Below are 21,497 nucleotides of genomic sequence, written 5' to 3'. Positions count from 1 at the left end.
TCGCGTATGGCACAGCTATGATTGCTAGTGAATTCAGGAAGACGAATAGGTTTAAGGGACAAGGAGAGCATTTTTAGCGTACACATTAAGGTTTTATTATGATAAATATAAGTTTTTATGAAATTCTATGTTTACACATTTTTTTTAACCGTCAAAGGAAAGCGCAGAATTCGATGAGCCCAATTCTGGAGAAACTGTAGTCTGAAATAGTGATATAAAGTTAAGCCAAGCGGGCTCAGACCTCAGAAGACTATAAGTTAGTATATACCATGCTAAGAAAGGGTCTGGCAACTTTAATGACTGAACTTTTGCATTAAATATTTGCCAACGTCCAGATGCGACAGAAGAGCTTATAAGTCTGAACGTTGATATATTAATGTACAATTACAGCACTTAAATAAATTACATTATAGGGCACAAGGCATTAATTTAATGGAATTAATAAGATTCAATAAAGCATTAAGATGGCATTAATTTGATGGCCCAAACTAATAAAAATTGATTTTTTGGTCAGGATAATTAATTCGCTGATACAACTCATTTTAATTGCATTGTAAACAAAAGTGTTAAAATAAGCTGTAGTAATATAAAGAAAGTAATAAAAGAAACTTTAATAAAGTAGAATAGTCCTTACAAATAGTCAAAATATGCAAAAAGAATTTAGTTTTACACCGAACCGTTTTAAGATTAAAATTATTTTTTTACATTTTATTTTCCAACCCATTAAATAGAGTAAATAAGCTATTTATAACGCGACGCGCAATTACCATCTCATGGGCCATATTCACCATGGGCCATAATTTACCTTCTCATGGGCCATAAGTAAATATTCCTATCTGAAGTGAAGAAAAAAAATCTAACTCAAAAGTGACGGAAAGAACTTCAATAAAACATTTTATTAAAGAATACGTTTATATTTTTGTAGGTATCATCATTCACAGTCTAATAATTTTAGCTTGCGAAAAGTTTTTTTTTTTAATATGCCGGTAAGAATTAGGTAGAATTTTTTTGTCAATCTTTTGACCAATAAATTCTAAAAAGTTAAGTTTTTACTTAACCATACCATAAAATACTTGCTCATACCTAATAATATTCAAAATTATTGCTTATACCTTTCTCACAGCGATATATCTAATCGGTCCGCCCAATATGGATGATACCGTTTGACTCCCGTCTTCCAATTCCCGAATATCTCTGTTGATCTCAATCTTCCCTTTGTCGCTCGCCGCTATCCCCGGTCCATCGGCACATGAATTATGGCGTGGTGAAATCTATTGAAGGGAGGTATGAAGAGTCTTCTTTCAATTCAAACAAATCGCAAGACATCAAGCGAGTCAAATTGGATTTCTCTACTCCGTCATCGGCATTCCAATTTAGAGTCCAAGCATTTTCAAGGCCTCCATCACATCCATTCGGGATACAAAAAAATGCTTTTTAGAGCGGTGGTCCCGAGCAGAAAACTAAGATACGATGGAACTTTCAAATAATTATGAATAATTAGGCAAATGTTGTATTTGTTCAACCTATTATTAGAGTTGATTGGCTTTCCGTTCTGTTCTTGGTCAATTGCCTTACTGCACCAATTTCAGAATCATCATTTAGCACATACTGGCTACGTGATTCTATTTGAGGATTTGGTGATATTATTTTGGCCTTAAGAAAGAAATGTGTCTAATTCACAGAAATAAAGTAAAAGAAATGCATTATCGGCAACGATTAATGTTTGGGTACTTTCAATCGTGCGAAAATAAAAAAAATCTAATGGAGTATTTATGTCTCCCTCATGAGGCGGTGGGCCCCGTCTGATGAGAACATCACTCCTCATCATCACTTTCTCTTGGTAGTCAATCACATGAGATACTCGCAAAACTTGTTCATCAGAGGATTAGATTACTTCGAACTATTTAAGGTAAATGAACGTCTTGTTTCAGCTGAAATTTCCAGTGTTTCTAAAATATCCGCAACCGGTTTTTTCACTACTTTCTCACAGATAAATGCGATTGAGGATGGGAATTTTTGTTCTTATCGAGCTTCGTTTTTATGAGCTTCGCAAAAAGATATGCTCGCTCCTCTTAAATTACCACAATCTTCTGAGACAATTTTTTTCACACTTATTTAATTTATATTTGTAAATTTTTAATATTAAATGACGTTTGCTTGACACCCCATCTCATAATCGGCCAAAAATATTTTTTCATTTCATTTACATGTTCAGATTATGGTATGAAAAAAATCTATGGCAATCCATTAAATTGTTTCATTGATATTTTTATTAGATACGTGCAGCACCTTGACTGCCGCATGAAAGCACGCAAGACGTATGTAATACTAGGGAATCCTTAGTCAACCCAGCACGTTTAGTTTTTTGTTGCTGCATTACTTATTTGATAAATAGTAGGGTAGCCAGGAGACGACTCGATCATAAATCCATTTTGGGAGGTAAATATAAGATGAAACGGATAGAGCTGGATAATATCCTAAATCCCCCCCTTTCAGCTACGCCAGCTACCAATATTGTCGATTGTCTTTTGAAATTTGTATTTTTACTTTAATTTTTGATAATTGCCATATGAAGAAAATTGAGTTCAATTAAAATTTTAGTATTTGACTCTATCAACATACCGTGTGGCGATTGACGAAGGAGACTAATCGTAGTTTTGGTAATTACCTATTTTGCCACGTTGTTACAAAAGCTGATTCTTGTCCAATCGTAGGAAGTAGTAATCTTTTCATTGAAAGTACACTTGCTATCGCACAATGAAACGTTCTTGTATTCACGCAAACGAGCGGTCGCTATAGGAACTACCAGATAAATCTTTACAAAACTACTACAATCTATTTCCGGGTGTATTGCTGCGTGCTGAATATTGAACTCAACATTACGTTCCTCCTGCTGGGAACGTCGTCAGGAGAACGGAACGAAACGTTAGGTTCAATATCCAGCACTCAGCAGTACACCCGGAAATGGAGTGTGTCTAATCGCTGGTAAAAGTGCATCTAATCGCTGCGAAAACCTTAAAACCAAAACTTTACACAACTATTTTACATTTTTTCACTCATTCTTTCGTTGAATGGCAAAACTTTTTATCTGAAATGTGGTATTAATCTGTTACATTATTTATCTAAGCCAAAATTCATGATTTTGTAGTTTTCGTATTCTAAACTAACTAGAATAGGGACTTTGCTACGTATTAATATTCCCTAACCCAACAGAATCACGTGACTTCGGTTTTCCGACGCTATGTGTACCCGTCATAGCACATGATTTTACCCTATGACCAATTAATTCAATTCTATCTCTATTTTATCACCATATTTTATTCCCATAATTGATGTATTGTGAGACAAGTCCATGGAATCCCAGAAATCCTTACAATAATGACACGGAAATTCAAACGGCTGTGGTAAGATATCCGGTGCCGGCGAACATATTTTCACCGTGGTGATTTCGGCAAAAGGAGATGAGATTTTATTCATCGAAAACTTTTAGGTTTCAAATCCCTAGTATGATAAAAATAACTACGCCCTCGCCATTTGCATGTATGAATGGGATGAAAGAACTTGACTGTTCAATGCTCTCTCATATCGTGGTCCGAGAGACGCTTGAACGCGTTTTATTTGATTATCTGCCGAAAAATTATCTGGCCTTGAGTCTCTGGCATTGACCTCTCTAATGCACCCGCAAATGAGTGAAGATGTAAGTACATACAATGAGTTCAAATGTTCCTTTATTCATGGGTATTTTATCTAAAATTATGAGAAGATGACATGATATATCACAAAGACGCATTTTGGCATATCCTTTGCGGCGGAGGAAATGTGTAAATCTCTACTAGAATATCCTTAGCATCCGCTCATCATATGATTAAAATATAGAGCCGAAAGTCGTGGCTAATTTGAATTATAGCCTACGATTTCGCGATTACATTACATGCACGGTTTATGAAAATACTCAAAATACCTCCTGATGAATTGAAAGGAAATATGTGCTAGTGGTAGTGACTTGTATGTAGCCCCAAGTAACCGGGTTGTCGTTTTGATAGCCTTGAAATCGTCTAACTGGGATCTACTACATCAGCGGGAGTGGAAATCTCGCAGTGAAAGGAAGTAAAATTTTAACTGGCTGACTCAGGGTCGGGTCTGAGTTTTTTTAAATTAATAGCACGGTCATTTCTGACTTTACGGCTTATAGAGAATGTGGAATATATAGGTGTAGTATGGGTGAGGCTAATTTTCATCAAGCCATTGAACCTTTTTATGTGCAAATAAGACCCAAACGGAGAAAGCGTGGCTGTAGCTCATTTACACACTAAGAACTGCCGGTATCAAATGTGTTTATTTTTTGCAAGAGTCGGAATAAATTTAAATTAATTGAGATTTATACATAATACGTGTGATATATTTTCCTATTGTAATTAATTGCGCCAGAAGTAAAAATAAGTGCATAAAACGTTTCTAGCAACATAATTTCTGGCTGATAAAACATTACTTTCATGTATTTGAAAAATCTCCTCGGGATACCGCGCGGATAAGATTATGTAAGAGCGCCATGTAAGACCCATTATATTATTATTATTTTTCAATTATTGTTCGCCGGGAAAGTGTTAAATCATATATTCTTTCATGTAATGATACAATAATTTTCTCCATTACGTCTTGATTTAATCATTAACGCCCAGACATAGTTTTAGAGGCATGACATTTTGAGGATAAAATACATGGAGGTGCACACGAACATCTAGAAAAGATTTTTGCTCAAAGCAAATTTTAGGTTGTCAATTTCGCATTGATATTAACCTATATCCCTAGAGGTATAGCACTGTGTTTCACACTGATGTTTTTCATTTACAATTTATAAATATTCACGTTTCTTAATACTGAGGAAAATATCATGCTGTGTTAGTTCTTAAAACACTATTAGTATTTTAAGAAATATGTGCTTATGTAACTATTTTTTTCCTTTTAACTATCTTTTACCATTCGATTCGATCAAAAAACAAAGTTTAAAAAAAATATATTTAACCATAAATTTTTTATTGTCAACAAGTTATGATTTCATTCCAGTGAATCATATGAATTCAATAGCTGTTGAATTATGATTTCATGGGTGGTAACGCAATATTTGCATCCGTCAAAATTTAAAATTAAGGTCAACTCTTGAAAAAAAGAGATCCACGCGGAGAAGTTCGATGCACAAATTTTTAATAGACTCACGTGATGAAGAGTCGTGGAAGGTGACACGTACTCATCAAGTTAGTATAAAATATTGTTCTCATCTACAGTTGTATGAAACAGAAAATCACAGCTAATGATAATATTTTTATTGTGTCTTTAGTTCACCATTGAATTTCATTGGGTACTTTCTGCTACTACTGGGTAACGCTGCAATTTTTCATTTAATATTGGTTTTCTGGAATAAAAATTGGCAGAAAATTTATTTTAACCCCCACGCTACTGATAACTACGTTTCTCTAAGAAAATAAGATAAAGATAAAGATATTTATTTCACTGCCCCAAAATATTACAACATATGCATACATTAACAGTGAAATTAGACACCCCTTAAGATAAGTCTTGATTAGGGGTTGCCATTACATAGAAATAAGGCAATGCTCGGCAGTGCATTTTATAATAACCTTTAAACAAAAGTGGCTCTTCTATGAGTCCTTCATAAAAACATTTGTCCATGTGCATGTAAACAATCTTGAAAACATACAAAATACGATTAGAATACAGTAGTAGGAAAATTAAAATGAAATGAAATTATAATGAATTTAGTAACAAAATAAGTTTAAGCAATTAAAAGAACAGATTATTTAACTGTCTCAAATAAAAATTCAATATTTTTATGACTAAACAACCAGTCTCTCAGTTTTTTTACAAATTCAGATTCGCTATTACAACCTTGTAATTTTTGCCAAAGATTTATTACATACAATTTTGGTGCAAAATAATTAAAGAAATTTTTATAGGCTTCAACTTTGGTTTAGGAATACAAGTAATTTCGTGGAATCTTAAAGTTTTTGTGCAGGGACAAGGTTTATTTTTATGTCCACCACGATTGTAAAAAATTCTTAATGTTTTATATACAACCAAATGTCTAACTGGGAGGATTTTTAACCTTACATACAGTGGGAAGGATGATTCATTCCTGGAGGTTCTTAAGATCACCCTTAGGAATTTATTTTGAATAATTTTAATTGGTTTAACATTAGAGTGATATGTGCCTCCCCAACAAGATATTCCATATTGAATTCTTGAATTTACCAGAGCAAAATACACCGTCCTCAAAACGGATACTGGGCATTTATACGTGAGAAGATAAAATTTTCTCAAGGAAATAATCAGCTCAGATTTCAATTTGTTAATGTGCATTTTCCAGTTACAATGGTTATCTAATATTAAACCGAGGTACTTTATATGATTTACATGATCAATTTTTATGCAATTTCTACAAGCTCTACCTTTTGAAGTCAAGCAATGAGAACATCTATAGAAAACGTCATCTGATGGCACCAGTATACTTTTCAAGCCAAACAACATAAACTTTGATTTTACACTCAGAACAAAATTATTACGCAAGAACCAATCATTAATTCTATTCAAATCATTTTGCATTTGTGATACAACATCGGAGACATTAAATGACGAATAACATAATGCCGTGTCATCGGCAAAAGAAGTAAGTTTTCCATGAAATGCCCCGTTGCAAAAATTATTGACATAAATTAAAAACAAAATTGGTCCCAAGACGGAACCTTGAGGAACACCACATGTGAAGGACACCTCCTCACTAGTACAATCGTTAATTATTACCCTTTGCGACCTTCCCAACAGGTAACTCTTGAACCAATCGTTTGCAACACCTCTAATTCCAGCCTCCGACAATCTTGATAGCAATATCTCGTGATTAACAGAGTCAAAGGCTTTTGTTATATCAATGAATAAACCACCAGTCTTATTATTTCTGTTTAAGCTCTTATATAGATCAGAGCAGAATTCCAATAGGGCGTCGTCAGTAGATTTGCTTTTCAGAAAACCGAATTGCGCTTTACTGAAATAATTATTTTTTTGTAAAAAACTTAATAACCTAGATTTAACTATTTTTTCCAGAATTTTAGAAAAAACCGGAAGAAGAGAAATAGGACGATACTGCTTAATATCCTTTCGATCTCCATTTTTAAAAATTGGTACAATAAGTGCGCATTTTAGTTTATCAGGAAACACGCCCTGCTGCAGAAATGTCAACACATATGCTGTGCTTTGATCAATAACTTGAACATGAACAAAAAATATCCATTTCTGGGGCATAAAATGCGGGAAGTGCTAAGTCCATACAACCCTTTCAGATAACTTTCATCCGGCAGCTGCCAATAACATTCAAGTTTCTCCAAATTGTGATTGCATTCTCTGATCTGTTATCTGCGTTCTAACACACAACAGGGGAAGACTTCCGCGGCTTGTTCCCTCGTTCGTATATCCTGATCGCCTTTCATCTCGGGATGGTCAATAATACCTTTTGGGCTTATTTTCGAGCGCTCCGACTTGCCGCCTCGGCATTCTCGGGCCAATTCTCTTAGGAGTCCTTTTTATTAATACGAATCAGCGTGTTTTGAGTTATATTTGGATTATGGAGAGGCAGAAGCGAGAGAGCTGAGAGCCGGAGGCGTCAAGGGTGGGGGGAGGGGTCAAAAGGGGGGTTAAAGAGGTGGAGACTGCCGACTGTTCCATCGAGGACAAATGCCACGTTTGGTAGCCGGCGGCGAATATGCTGGTGGGGACAGAGGGAAGGGGAGTCCATCTCCATGCCCCCCCTCCCCCATCGGATGGACGCAAACCCTTGCTTCCCAGTTCGCACCCCTCCCGCTCCCGCCCGCGGTCGCCCTCCCACATCCAACCCACCCACTCCCGCGTCGCATCAAGGAGCGGGGTCAGCCGCTCGCGGCCCCCCCTTCCCCCTCCCCCGCCCTCCGGAGAGTTGACTGCCCTGCCGAGGAAATGCCTTCTCCAGAGACGCCTCCGCCTCTGTTTTTCCACTCCCCGGCAGCCGCCTGCTGGACCCCGCCCTCCCCGGCTGCCGAATACCTCCCCACACCACAAAAAACACCACGGTCACACACCCCTCGCGGGCGTGCGGCGTGGACCGCATCACCACCAGAGATAGGTCCCACGCATCAGAAGGAATGACCTCCTCCCCCCCAACACACAAGGCTCATGGACGATGTGTCTCCTTTCTCCCCCTCTTCCCTGCCCCGTATGATCAAAACCAACCCCTTAGGCCTTAACTGAAGACTCCCCCCTCACTCCCATTGACCCCCACACTCTCTCTCTCTCTTCTTCTTCCCATCCCTATTTCTTCTTCTCATTCTCGTCCTGCTCCTTATTCATTCCTTCCTCCACTTGCTGCACACTCTTCGGCACTCCGCCACTCTCTCCGAACGAGCGCCCTTCCCCGCTGCCCCCTCCCCGCCTGCGGCTCCGTCCGGAGGTTGGGCCCGCGCCCGGGGCAGAAGACGCGAGGGATATCGGAAGGCAGGGAGGAGGCTGTGGGAAGCGATGGGCAGCGCCCGATTTGTGCTTCTTGCCCTCTTGGTGCTCAGCCCGGGGCTGCTGGAAGCGGCTCGGCCGAGGGTCCCCCAGGGCAAGGCGGCGCAGCAGAGGCTCCACAACAAGCGACAGGCGGAGGGTGACTCCCCCGGATACACGGATTATGAGTATGGAGAGTATTACGAGGAGTACGAGGACCCAGTGCAAGCGGGAGTTGAAGGGGCAGCTCCAGGTGGACAGCCACCCCGTGAGTACCCATCACCGGCCGCGACGGATGAAATAAGGGGGTGATCCTTTTCCTTTGCCGCGAACCAAGACAGAATACCGCAGGGGATATGAATGACGCAAGCCGCACCACGAAGAGATAAAATTTTAGTGGAATCACAAATTTTGGAAGAGAATTATAAAACCTTTTAGAGAAATTCTCACTAAATCTATATATTTCTCCCTGTTTTTAGAATTTATCTTCGTATTGGAACTTTATCGTTATAAATAAGTAATAAAATTCAAAATTAATTAAAAAACGAGGTCATCTGTGGGAAAAACTATACAAATTTAGTCCTGAGTAAGATTCTTTATCCTGGTAAGGGTGGGAAACAGTGGTTTTGTAAGGGAATCCACCATAATGTTTTGGGCCTCATGCACCTTTAAGCCTAGAGTTACAAACCTGAACTGAAAGATAGAAAGAGATAATAAGAGTATATTTTATCCACATGCTAAGTAGTCTAAAATAATAGAGTAGAAACCCTGAGAAATCTCTGAATAAGATATAATTAATTACTGAGGAAATTTGGCGCTAATTGACGGAGAGTCTTTCTTAGTAGGATATGCGAAAAGAAATTAGAATAACTGTTAATCCAGAAAATGATATTGTAAAGGCAATGGCAGAAACTGAAAAATGGAAAAGAAGATAATAATTTAATATGTATCGATCATGCGTCCCTGAACGTATTTGACTATCATATCAACCTTTGGCCCCGATGAATGTATTTCGATATGAGTCTCAAACGTCTTGATTCGAAACATTCACGAAGTACAATTATTCCTATTATTTTCATGCAGACATTAGCGTTATAATGCAAGTAGACTCAAATTTCGTGAAAAGTGATGATGCCTAAGGTGCAAAGAAAAGAAAATATTTTAGCTATTTTTCCATTTCTGGTAGTAAATAGATGACGGAAGAATTATCGCCCTGACTCCCAAAACCAGATGCGACAGCCGATTATTTTATATGGATAGCTGAGTATTTCGAATAAATTCGATTAAATAATTTATATTTCCCATTATTTTTGCTATTTAAAAAAAATTTAATTAAAAATTAAATAATATTTTACACTCGGTTGGCAAGTAATTCGAAGTGCGAGTTGACCACGGAAAGTAGCTAATACGCTCTCTACCCATAATACGAAAAATTCACACGCCTGTGACTTATTTATGAGCAGTTTTACCCTCATCTATGCTAGCCAAACTTCGAGGTGAATCACTGAATGAGTGATCGGAAGGAATGCTTAAATGGAGTATAAATTATAGAATGATGGAATTTTTTACGGAAATGGAACTTTGAAAAATAATTCATTAGCCAACAGCAATGCTTCCATTTGCATGAATATTTTTCGATTTTCTATTTAATTTCTGCAAGGGGTAGAGAGGAGCGCAAACCATTTTTATCTAACGAGACTAAAGCGGACGAAAGACGCATGGCTAATATTACAAATGTGTTATGCGTTGGAGGAGAAGATAGATAAAATATACCGTCGCTTTTTACGTATTAAAATCACCAAGTTGATTAATCTAGGTTGAAAGTATTCATATGTTCAAATAAAAGGGAACATATGATGTATTAATGTAAACATTAACACGAGGAAAGAGTGTAGAAGGGAAAGATAACAGTTTCAGAAGAACATGTTTTGACCATTGGTGAAAAACAAATTAAAGTTACTATAGATGAGAGTTAGATGTAAGAACCCTTCCAAAAATGTCTACATTATCAATAATTTACGCCAAGGATATGGATATATGTTTTAAAAGCTTTTTAGACGATTTTTCGAAGTATAATTCTAGGACTCAAAAATAAATTCGATATGGATTTAAATAGGGATTGATGCTAAGCTCTTGAGAATATTTGCGTTTAATAATCCGAAAAAGGATACCAAAGAGAAATAAACAGGGCCTATAAGTACGCATTGGGAAACAGGTATTCTCTGAAAATTTTACATGGCTATTTTTAATGAATAGACCCCCATTTTTCTTTCATTAAATTTGTAATGGGAAATTTTACTATAATTACTTAGAACCGGTACTCAGTCGCATAAAACTTAATTTAACTTAAATTAAGATGATATTGATTCCCTAACAAGTACCTTTCATTCTCATAGAGCATCAACAGAAAACAAGTAAAAGAGAACTTATTGCTTGATTTTCTTTAAACATCGACTAGGTATCACCATTATTACTCGAAAATTCTGAAAATTGATGCCCTCAAACCATTATTAGGAAGCAAGTTGACATCCTAAGTTGTAACCCTGCGATTTGATATTTTTTTCTATTTTACTCCCAAAATCCACCGATGAGACGGTATGACTAGCTTCTCTTTAATTGAGAATTTTCTGCGTTTTAGACGGTTTTTTTCAAATGAGTATATAAAAACAATAGTAATTTAGTTTAAATTTGGATTTGGAAAGCCAAATGACGTCAGCAAGCATGCAAAGATCAATCAGCTGTGTCTGATCACCAGCCTATACATTTGAGCGATTATGACCATAATTTAGCGTGAAGCGTGATTTTACTTGATAAGGACAAGGACAACATCCATGAGATACGCACAATTGGTTTCGCTGTCAAAAAATTCGACTCTTCTTCCCCTGCCCCCGTCCACTTTCAATTCCAACTTCCAAAAATTGTCAAACGTCAAGGTCAATGGATTCAAAGATTTTTTTTAGAAAGCTACTGATATGGTTTGATACTTCCTCGCAAAGGGCAAATTCCATCTAGAAAAAAATCCCGTTCGATTTTAACCAGTTTACGAGTTCAAGCTAACAACCGTAGTTTCTCTAGCATATTGGTCAATAGAATACTGGTATATAATTGCTATATTTAGATATGAATACGAATCGGAGGTGTGGCACGGAGGCAAAACATTTTCCGTAGATTTGTCTTTCTCATCATTGAGGAAGTAATTCCAAATATTTTTTTTAAAATAGTAGACCATTGAAGTAATAATGAAATTGTATAATATGAAATTACTAGGGGAAAGGAATATGTGTAATAAAATGGCAATGAAGCTCTTAAAATATTTCTTCTTCTCTATAGTGCGCATAAATAGAAGGAATAATTTATCTCCATGGTGAATGAGCAATGACGTAACGGAAGGTTCAGTTGCTACTTAAAGAACTTATGGGAAGGAGGGACTACTAATTTGCTTACTTGTCTCGCAAATAGGAGGGAAGGTCATCGTTGTCCTTACGTAAGATATGCACGAAGAGAGGGCGAAGTAATTAACTCGCGGGGAAATTCAACTATTCGTATGCCGCCGCGTTAAGTGTCTGCAGTCGAAAAAGATATCCTACTAATTCAAATTATATGTTCGATTTGCGGAGACATATTTTCAGTGCTTTTTGCGCCACCTTGATATGTTTACTAAACTTCGATTATAAAATAATATCACCCGTGCTTTATTTGATGATATGTGAAAAACTTTAACATTTACGACGTTGACGCGTCGACCCGAAACGAAATTTTGTGTGGTTCAAGAGGACAATGAGGATTTAATTTCTCTATGACGAATAAATCTAACTATAGTGATATTATCGCTATTTCTTGTACAACGTCATGACATTCGCCGTTTTTTGAGGTTCACTATTCGCTATAATTTCTGGCGCATTCTTTTGAACGCCCTGGATGTGTATCTGTATATACTTAGGAGCTTTTTTACAGTGCTCGTGGCTGGTGAAACACTTCAAAATAAAATTTCTGCATTCGTTCCCCATTTCTTATCAAAGTGAATGGTGGATAAATCATTATGTTGTAGGTTGTGAGATTTTATGGCCTTAAGTTTTGAGGGGTTTAAAATGATGCATCGGAATTAATATGTAACTGTATTCTCATTTTCAGTCGGCTCAACTTCAGCAACATTGATACCTAAATATATTACAATACAATAAATTTCATTATATAAAATTTTAAAATTCTTTTATCAGTATGTTACATCTTACTGACAATAAATTTCCTTACTAACAAATTAAACCTGTTATAATTAATAATTTCACACCGATCACATTACAAATAACACCTCTCTTACAATTGACATGCAATTTTAAAAGGCATTATGCCTCTCCTTTATTTTCCCCACTTATTGGGAATCAGTATTTTCCATAGACCTTGAATATAGCTATATTCAAGGTCTATGGTATTTTCCTGTTGTTAAGTTGTTGGAATCACCTGCAATCCAGCTGATTTTCCGATCGAATATGTTTGAGTAGTTATATTTAATGTAGTAATTTAAATGACATGGATCACAGGCCCAACCTGAAAGAGGAGATTTCGTTGGTATGAACCATTGAGAACAATCCTCTAGCGGTAAACACCCTTAAAACAAGTATACAGTAGTACGCAAGCCAGGGGCGGATCCAGGATTTCTTTCTGGGGGGCACAAGCAAGGTCGTATCCAGGATTTTGTTCTGGGGGGGCACAAGGATACCTCGTAATACAAAACGAACGCAATGAACGTATTAAAAATCTTGCATATTTTTAAGAGGGGGGCACGTGCCCCCGCCCCCCCCCCCCCTAGATCCGCCTACAAAGAATCGATATTTTACTTAAGGGATTTTCTGCCGTCAATGAGGTTTAGATGCGAATACAGGTTTGCATTTTTATTTGCAGTAGTATTCCTTAGACGGGGGATAGTTTCAGACACCGGCTGTTAAAGGTAGGTAGGCTGTAGATTATTCAATTAATCTTTGGTATGTTACCAGTAACTTTACGTATTCTCATATCGCCAGAAAAAATCTTATCATTGTAGGAAATTATGAAGAACCTATAGTAAAATATATTATGGAGGAGGTATACAATAGCGTTTGGATTCATTTTCCGATATTAATTTAGAAACGACTGCCAACTGGGTAAAAATAGAACCCTCTTCTTAATAGCGAGTGCTATATTTATGTAACTAACTGCGTATGAATATAATTTTTCACAAAAGTTGGAATTATGAGTTATCCCCAATCGCTTTCATTTCGAGATCTAACTTTCTATTTCCGTTTGTGAACCAATCTGGACTGAATTTGACACATTACTGTTCTTTATTGAGGTGTATAGATTGGGGAAAACCATTTAATAATTTGAAATCGACTTAAAACCCCATTATGAAAAACAAAGATGAGTCTTACCTCCTCGATATTCATCAGCAACTCTTTTGAATAGTTGCAGCTAGCTGTTAAAAAAATCAATCGATTAAAATGTTTTTTTGTGTAGTCTAAGTTCATGAACTTTCTCGAACGAACTATCATTATTTTTGAAAATATTATGAATTTAAATGGCTTTAAAACTCTTTTTAACGACAGCTGTTTCATCACTACGGAAATATAGTAAGCGACCGTGTTAGTTGTCACTCAATTTGATGAATGTATTTAACGGCTGAATTCTCAGCATTAATTTGAAGACAGTTTTTTAGACAGAATCGTCGAACTTTAAGCGGAAGATAACGTAAGCAAGCATAGCATCCAAAAAATTGCTGGCTAAGAGTATACTGGGGACAACGGCTCAAGAACTTCGAAACTATCGACGGAGAGTTCGAAAATTAGAAGACTCAGATAAATTCGTAAAGCAAGATAGTTAGACAATAATGGTTAATTTTATAAATAGTACGGTCAATTGCAAGGAACAGCTGCAGTTCTATCCTTCCCTACATAAGAAACAAAAAATTAACAATTATATCCGCGAAGATCCAAAATTGCAATTGTTACCGGTATCCAATTCCCTATTTTTTATGGAATACAAAAAGTAAATGAAATTTTAATGAAAAGTTATAAAATTATCAAATGCCGAGGTCGCCGACTGCCTTCACATAATGACTGTCGGTCAAAATTTACTAGTTACATTTCAGTCTCTCTGAGAATGAATCCATTTCCTTTTTTTGGAACCTATTTGAACAACTCGCCTCTCAAGATTCTGGAGTGAATTTTTTGGATGACGACTATGGGCCTTCTGCTCTTCCCACAGCCGTCCTGCCCTAATCACATCCACTATGTGGCTACTTAGAGAGCGCAATCCACTAATGGGCCGGGGAGGCGAGCCAACCAGTGCTTGCAATGCAATGACTCGGGTGGGACCTCGTCTGCTGACGACTCTTCCAAATAGGCCAGTATTTCGCGTGGGCACACCTCTCATTCACGTAATGACTGGGTTTCCTCGGTCGCGGATTGAGACTCAAAGCGTGCGCCAGTGTGTAGTTGGGCTTGTTTTTTAACCGAGGACAACTGTTACGGAATGATCTTAAAGCTTATCTAATGCATCAAGGGAATGGAATCTGTCTGCACAGACACTTTTTTGTGGCCATCCCACGCCGCTTAGGTTCTACTCCGTTCGTACCGCTACCTTCATACGCTTCATCTGGCGTGCCGTTTTTATGATAAATGTTTAGAGGGCGCTTTATTCCCACTCGACTAATATTTTTGTCATCACGTATAACCTATTTAAAACTTAACTTATCTTCTCCATATAGTAGATAGACTGTTTTCAGTATTTTCAATTATTGTTCATTTCATTGTAAATTGAAAATTTTACCTCAACATCGGCATTTCCTCAGTTTTGAAACTTTCTTATTTAACTGAAATAGGCAAATATTGAAAAAGATCTTCTTTATGTACCCTGGAAATTTCAAGATGTTTGCACGAGGTTTAAACAAATAATACGTCACGAAGGCATACAAAATTTGACCATTCGAAAGAAAGTGATGGGTCGTCTTAAATCATGGTTTTCCTTTGCTTCTTCCATCGCAAAAAAATTAATTGCGATCTATTCGATAAACAATCTTGAAAAACTATCTTCCAACCGTAAGACATAAAACACCATGAAATACACATTAATAAATTTTTGACAACATCTAAAACTATTCGTCCTTGTGCAATTCAATTATGTATTCGTAGACAAGATGAATGTGAGACATAAAGCTTGGAGGAATACATAAAATTTCAATTTTTTAGCAAAAAATACCTTCCGCTATAGCTCCAAAATATTTTGAGACTACAAGTCAGAGAGATTTTTTTCAGAGGTCGACCCAGAGGTCATCGATCGTATGATATGATGCTTCAGACGCTCTCTTAAACTTTTAATTGGTTGGACAGATGTTCGGAGCTGCCGAAGTTATCAATGGATGCCACCAATAGCAAATGGATTACCATTACTGGACGAGCAGCAAAAATAGACTTAGAGCTTAAGGGTTTCATAAGATTTCAATAAAATTTTCATCAATAAATGACTTGGAACTGGAAAAAATATGAGCACAAGCATGTGACTTGGGCGATTATCAAATGAAAAATTCTTTTATTGGCATGCTGAAATTAATTATTTATCGTACCACATGCGATAAGAATTCTTAAGAAATACAGGGATTCCAATCAAACAAGAGAGTTATTTCTTTCAAGTTCTTCAAATATCGATGCCATTTTTCTCCTACTAATGAAATAAACTAAGAATTCAGTTAAATAAAATGACTCATTAGCGGCTACAAGGAGCATTTTCTCACCATTATCTCCTCTAATCTTAATTTCCGACGGGTAAAATGATATAAGGAGCCTCTCTCTTGGGATCAAGGACTAAAAACGAATGATATACTTAACAGATTGGTTGAAATGTCGCGTTTTCATCGCTTTCATGAAGTCAAAGTTGCCACTATAATTAAGTCCGTCTTTTTAGTCTTCAGCCATGAGTCGGAAAATATTTCTCGGTTTTAGTAGCTGTTCTTTGATGGGAAGTTATAAATTTTACGGTTTTATCATGAATACTAAATGGTGAAATTTCTTCAGAGTTAAAAAATACAGTACAACAGAATAATACGCATAATTCCTTACCTCTTCCACAAATTATCCGCATTCCGTATTTTAAGTATCGAACATCGATAATGAGTTCTTTGTAGATCAAAAATACAATATTACGTGTGGTTTATGAGACGCAATCGATCATCTAAATTGACATATGGACAGAAAAAAGTCATACACACTACAAGCGCAAGTGGAGCAGATGTTTACGGTGATAGTGCCTGGTTTATATCAGGATATTCCCCAGCTCATTGAAGAATCTAACCGATATAAATGACTATTTTCTTTAAGTGTACGCATCAGGAATATTATCGTCGGAACGTTTGCTATTAACGTTTAACCTCGGAATATTTGGAACGCTCAGTTTATCACTCGCATGTATAAATTCGAATTTGACCCCCAACTGTAATGGAGCGAGTCACCGCATTCTTCGATTCATTCGATTTCCTATAATTTAATAATGAACGTTGAACCCAAATACTTGAACTTGGAGCTTAATTTTTATCACTCCCATTCTCTGTGCCTCCGGTTAAATCTTCCCGATGTTTTATAAGCCTTGGAAAATATACCATGATTATTTATTTTTCTGCGCCATCGAGTTTTTGCTAGCCCTCATTGCCTCCGAGTCCCACTGAAATACTCATCAATCGTCATGAAATCCAAATTCCATTTTCATTAATTGCCTCTGCTCTGGCAGAATTGGCATTCAGTATTTTACGGCATGTAGTCATATACTTGACATTACTCATTTTTACAAATTTCTGTCTCCCTGCTAAATTTCCGTTGATGAAAGCGTCACAAATTTTCCACAGATGGAAAAGCTTTCTGTCAACTGAGATGTTTTCGCTTTTACTTTAAAATAATTAACTATAGGTATCATTAAAACGAAAGTTATGAGCATGTTATGAAACGAAATTTATGAAAAGGAACAATTTTATCCTTTTAAAAAGTGTGTATGAAGTTGTACTTGACTTTCAAATGTCAAAGCTATATTAGTAAATTAATACTCACTGGCAATATACCACAAATAATTTTATGGTATCATAATTGATATTATTAATACCATAGTAGGTAAATTAAAGTATTTGTGGAAATTTTCCAGGAAGTTTACTAATTCGCTATAATTCCACCAGATTAAGCTTGAAACAACTCTCTATAGTCACAATAATAACAAATCCATAAAACAAGCTATGGGCAAAGTTTTTCTTTATTTTAGGGTGATTCCATGGGGTAATTTCATTTAGGATGTTTCATGCGCAGTGTAATTAAATAGGCGAAAGTGAAACCGGTCACCTTCCTTGTCAACCTAGCGTGGATACGTGTATCATGAATTACATTCTTCCAATAAAGTTTTTTTAATTTTCCTGACTGTCAATAAAAATTTCATTCGCTCCCATTTCTTCTCAACGGAACCCATTTCATCTTTTATGTAATACTTAACTTTTGTTTGGTTTACTCCGCGTCCCGATTCTTGAGGCTCTGCTTTTCGTATTTTTTGTGCCCTCGCGTCCCCTCCGCTGAGCGCTATTATCCCAAATTTCTCGGCTCATTGAAAAGGCCTGCATCGTATTTTTCAAGCCCACCGACAGATTAATCTAGGAAAAGCATATTTTTAAATATCTGCTCGCTCGTTCGCGAGGCTTCTCTCTGTTATTCTAGATAATAATATCCAGAGTCGTTTTTTAACTTCCATAGTCTCAGGATTCAATGTGATGCATACATTTATTAATCAGGCGACAGATGGAATATAAAACTTTAGCGGGTAGAATAAGTTACAAAAGTCAGGTTATAAATAATGTAAAAGACATGAAATATGTCGCCATGAAAAGGCTAGCGGATAAGAGAGAGGAATGGAGAGCTGCGTCAAACCAATCTTAGGATTGTTGACAAATGATGATAATGATGAGCGCGCGGTGAAAAGTTTTCTGGATTACCGAGCATCAAATTTTTAAAAAATGGCCGACACTACTTTTCTGCCGGAGACCACGTCAGATCTAATGATCTTGCCTTAGTTACGTAACGATATTCGGAATATGAAATAGAGTTTCTAAATTTGTCGCTTGGAGATCCCAAAAACTATTCTTTAATCAGGTAACAAACACTGAACTACTGAGGCTAGTAATTGCACATACGAACGGGCATTTCAAAACGCATCGTGTTGAGACATTAATTGCAAGAAAGCATCCGAAAATACATTGAAGAAAGGTGAAAAATATCCCCTGCACCAATTACATAATAAGGGAACGCCCGATTGAGAAAAAGATGCGTTTTGAAGAGGTTCCATTTCGTGTACCGTGTAAAACAGGCTTTTGAGAAAAATAACGTAATCAATCACTGTCAATCGTATTCCTTTAACTATTAAAATTACTTCCAAACACTATAGGATTCCTGAAAACCGCGAAGTTAATCAAAAGGTGGGAAAGTAAATGCACTGTTCTGGGGCAGACGCCACTGAGTCAAGTCTGTAAGACTTATGTTAGTGAGTCTCTCACTTTAGCGGGGAAGACGGAACTGAATTGTCTTGCAAGCCGCATGTCATTTACACAGACCGTGGTGTGGGAAGGGGCCTCCTGACCCGAGTGCAAGGCTTACGTAGAGCGTGCCAATTGCCATCAACTGCCTTCGTACTCATCCGCCCTCTCAACTCGACAACTGTCGCCCTTCCCTAATGCCAAAAGATGACCCAGCCTCGACTCACTTCATTAGAATGGCTGGGCAGCCACAGCGCTAAAAAGCCTACTGAGCCTCTTATAGCCCTTGGTGCTGGCAATCGAGTGCTCTTGTGGTAATTGATATAGTTCACTACAGGGACGGATCACGGTTCCTGTTGTCACCCAACTGTTACAGAGAACATTTTGATCATACAATTTGCGTGGAAATTTCAGCGGACAGTCCTAAAGTAATATATGTTGTTCACGGACAGCAACTTTGTAAAGGCCACTGACTTCATTCAATAAGATGTGAAATAAAAAAATGCTGGCATTAGATAAGATGTGAGGAGAGATGAATGCGATTTCATTGATGAAAAACCAATTTCGACCATCATGCGTCATGAATGAATACTGAGTGATCTTTAATGTGAATTTTCATGATAAAAATGTGAGGTCATAGCGTCGCCAAGTTTCTATTTCAGTTCACGGACACAAATCGATCGATAAAAAGTTAAGACGAGCTGCTGAGTTCAAAGGGAGCTTTTCAACTCCAGCACTTTTTTTCCTTATATCGTAGCGTGTTGATTGTTAGCCTTATGTGAGCCGCCAAACTCGGGACACACCATATGTCTTTCCCACTTGTGGTTTCCAGCCAGGATGTTTTTTGCCCTTCGCCACTTCACCGTGTTCGCCTTCATTGGCAATTAGGAGGTACACGGGCAGTAACATTCGCCTCAGATATTGAAAATTTCTGACAAATTTAATAAATTTAAATAAGATATCTGTACCCAATTGTAATTTAAATATGAAATAAAATCTACCTGTCTACCATTAAATAAACATGCATTATAATTCGTTGACTGAAACGTTAAAGTATTTTTAAATACTATTGAAACCATAGAACTCATACCACATTAGAGCAGATTAAATTGTTGCCGCTTCGTTGCCTATTGCAAATGAGTCACACATATTTATCATATTTGTTCGTAAGTTATTTAATACACCTGGTTTGCCTTTTTCTTGAAAATCACATTTCGGTCATATTGCACGCCATTCGTATTTATCGGCCACATTACATTCTAGGGGTATATTTGAGGTAGGGGAGGAGACGAGAGAGCCCGAAATGAGAAAAATATAGTACCGCATCTGAATTAGTCACAATGGCCGCGGCGCACAGCACTACTCCGTATTATATATTAATAAATTATAAGTATAAAATATCATGGGGATTAATTAACTGGATAGTAACCTAGCCTTACAATGAGTTAGCCTGAACTTTCATAGCTCTTGTCTTCCCCTACTACATTACATATCCATAGGCGGATCCAGGGGGGGGAGGGGCACAGGGGCACGTGCCCTCCCCAGACCCTCAAAAATATGGAAGATTTTTAATACGGTCCCATTATCATTGCGTTCGTTTTGTATTACGAGGTATCCTTGTGCCCCACCCAGAACATAATCCTGGATACGGCCTTGCTTGTGCCCCTTCCAGAAAAAAATCCTGGATCCGCCCCTGCACATATCTATCATCAGCTATTGCCAAGCAGGGTACGCGTGAGAGACAAACCCCAAAGCCTGAATCAAACTATAATTTTTTCCATCCCTTCTGAGGGACAGCTCTAGCGATGGCTGCAATGATGGTGGCAAAAATGACCACTCCACGCGATCATTTTCCGCGTGGGCCGAGGGATGGAAGTCCCATCCCTTTTTCCATCACTCGGTACGTCCCTTTTTGTGTCGCAGAATCCATCGCCTGCACCGTCCTTCGGCTGATCAGAACGCGCGGCCTCTAACAGCGATAGTAACGCCACCCTTGGCATTTTATTAAATTGCAGTTGTAAATACGAAAAGTGACGGAGTAGGTAAACGACGGAGAAAGGGACGTTAGGAATGACCGTGTATTTCAGAAAATGATGGATCGAGCGATGACTCTTTTGGACCCTGAAAAACTAACGCTGGAGCTATCATTCTGAGGGATGGAAAAAAAACTCGTGTGATTCAGGCATAAGGGCCTGATTCGCCTAACTGAATTTGACGAACGTTCCTAGCGTGCCATAACAGGCGCGGTCGCCTCCCGTCATCGAGATTGTAAAGCGTTGGAGGCAAACCAGTGTTTAGAGTTGCCAATTGTAGTCACCTTAGGGGCGAATGTAAGGGGACTCGGGCCTATCTGCATGACTTATGCACGTCACTGTTACGTCTCTCTTCACGCCTAAAGTCGCTTCCCTCATTGTTCGCTAGAAATTTTATAGGTCCCAATTCTCAT

General features: G+C 37.5%; 2 protein-coding genes across 3 annotated transcripts in view; both read left to right on the top strand.

The window, feature by feature from the left end:
• Window positions 1-7,740: 7,740 nt before the first annotated feature.
• On the top strand, window positions 7,741-8,187 carry LOC124165267 (vegetative cell wall protein gp1-like). The gene has a single exon (XM_046542636.1). The coding sequence runs from the start codon at window positions 7,741-7,743 to the stop codon at window positions 8,185-8,187; it is 447 nt and encodes a 148-aa protein (XP_046398592.1).
• A 193-nt stretch (window positions 8,188-8,380) lies between these two features.
• LOC124170902 (collagen alpha-1(I) chain-like) overlaps window positions 8,381-21,497 on the top strand; it is an 84,420-nt gene continuing 71,303 nt past the window's right edge. Inside the window, exon 1 of one of the 2 annotated variants that reach the window (XM_046549952.1) lies at window positions 8,381-8,794. In XM_046549952.1, the coding sequence (XP_046405908.1) occupies window positions 8,557-8,794 (238 nt within the window). In that variant the 5' untranslated portion in view covers window positions 8,381-8,556. The remainder of the gene's footprint in view (window positions 8,795-21,497) is intronic. The other variant, XM_046549958.1, reaches the window with a different exon arrangement.

The sequence above is a fragment of the Ischnura elegans genome, chromosome 1 (assembly GCF_921293095.1).
Source record: "Ischnura elegans chromosome 1, ioIscEleg1.1, whole genome shotgun sequence".
Classification (NCBI taxonomy): Eukaryota; Metazoa; Arthropoda; class Insecta; order Odonata; family Coenagrionidae; genus Ischnura; species Ischnura elegans.
This window is presented reverse-complemented; position numbering and strand designations above follow the sequence as displayed.

What these genes read in the sequence shown, in the direction of transcription:
- LOC124165267 (XM_046542636.1), top strand. Translation starts at nt 7,741, where the DNA reads ATGCCACGTTTGGTAGCCGGCGGCGAATATGCTGGTGGGGACAGAGGG.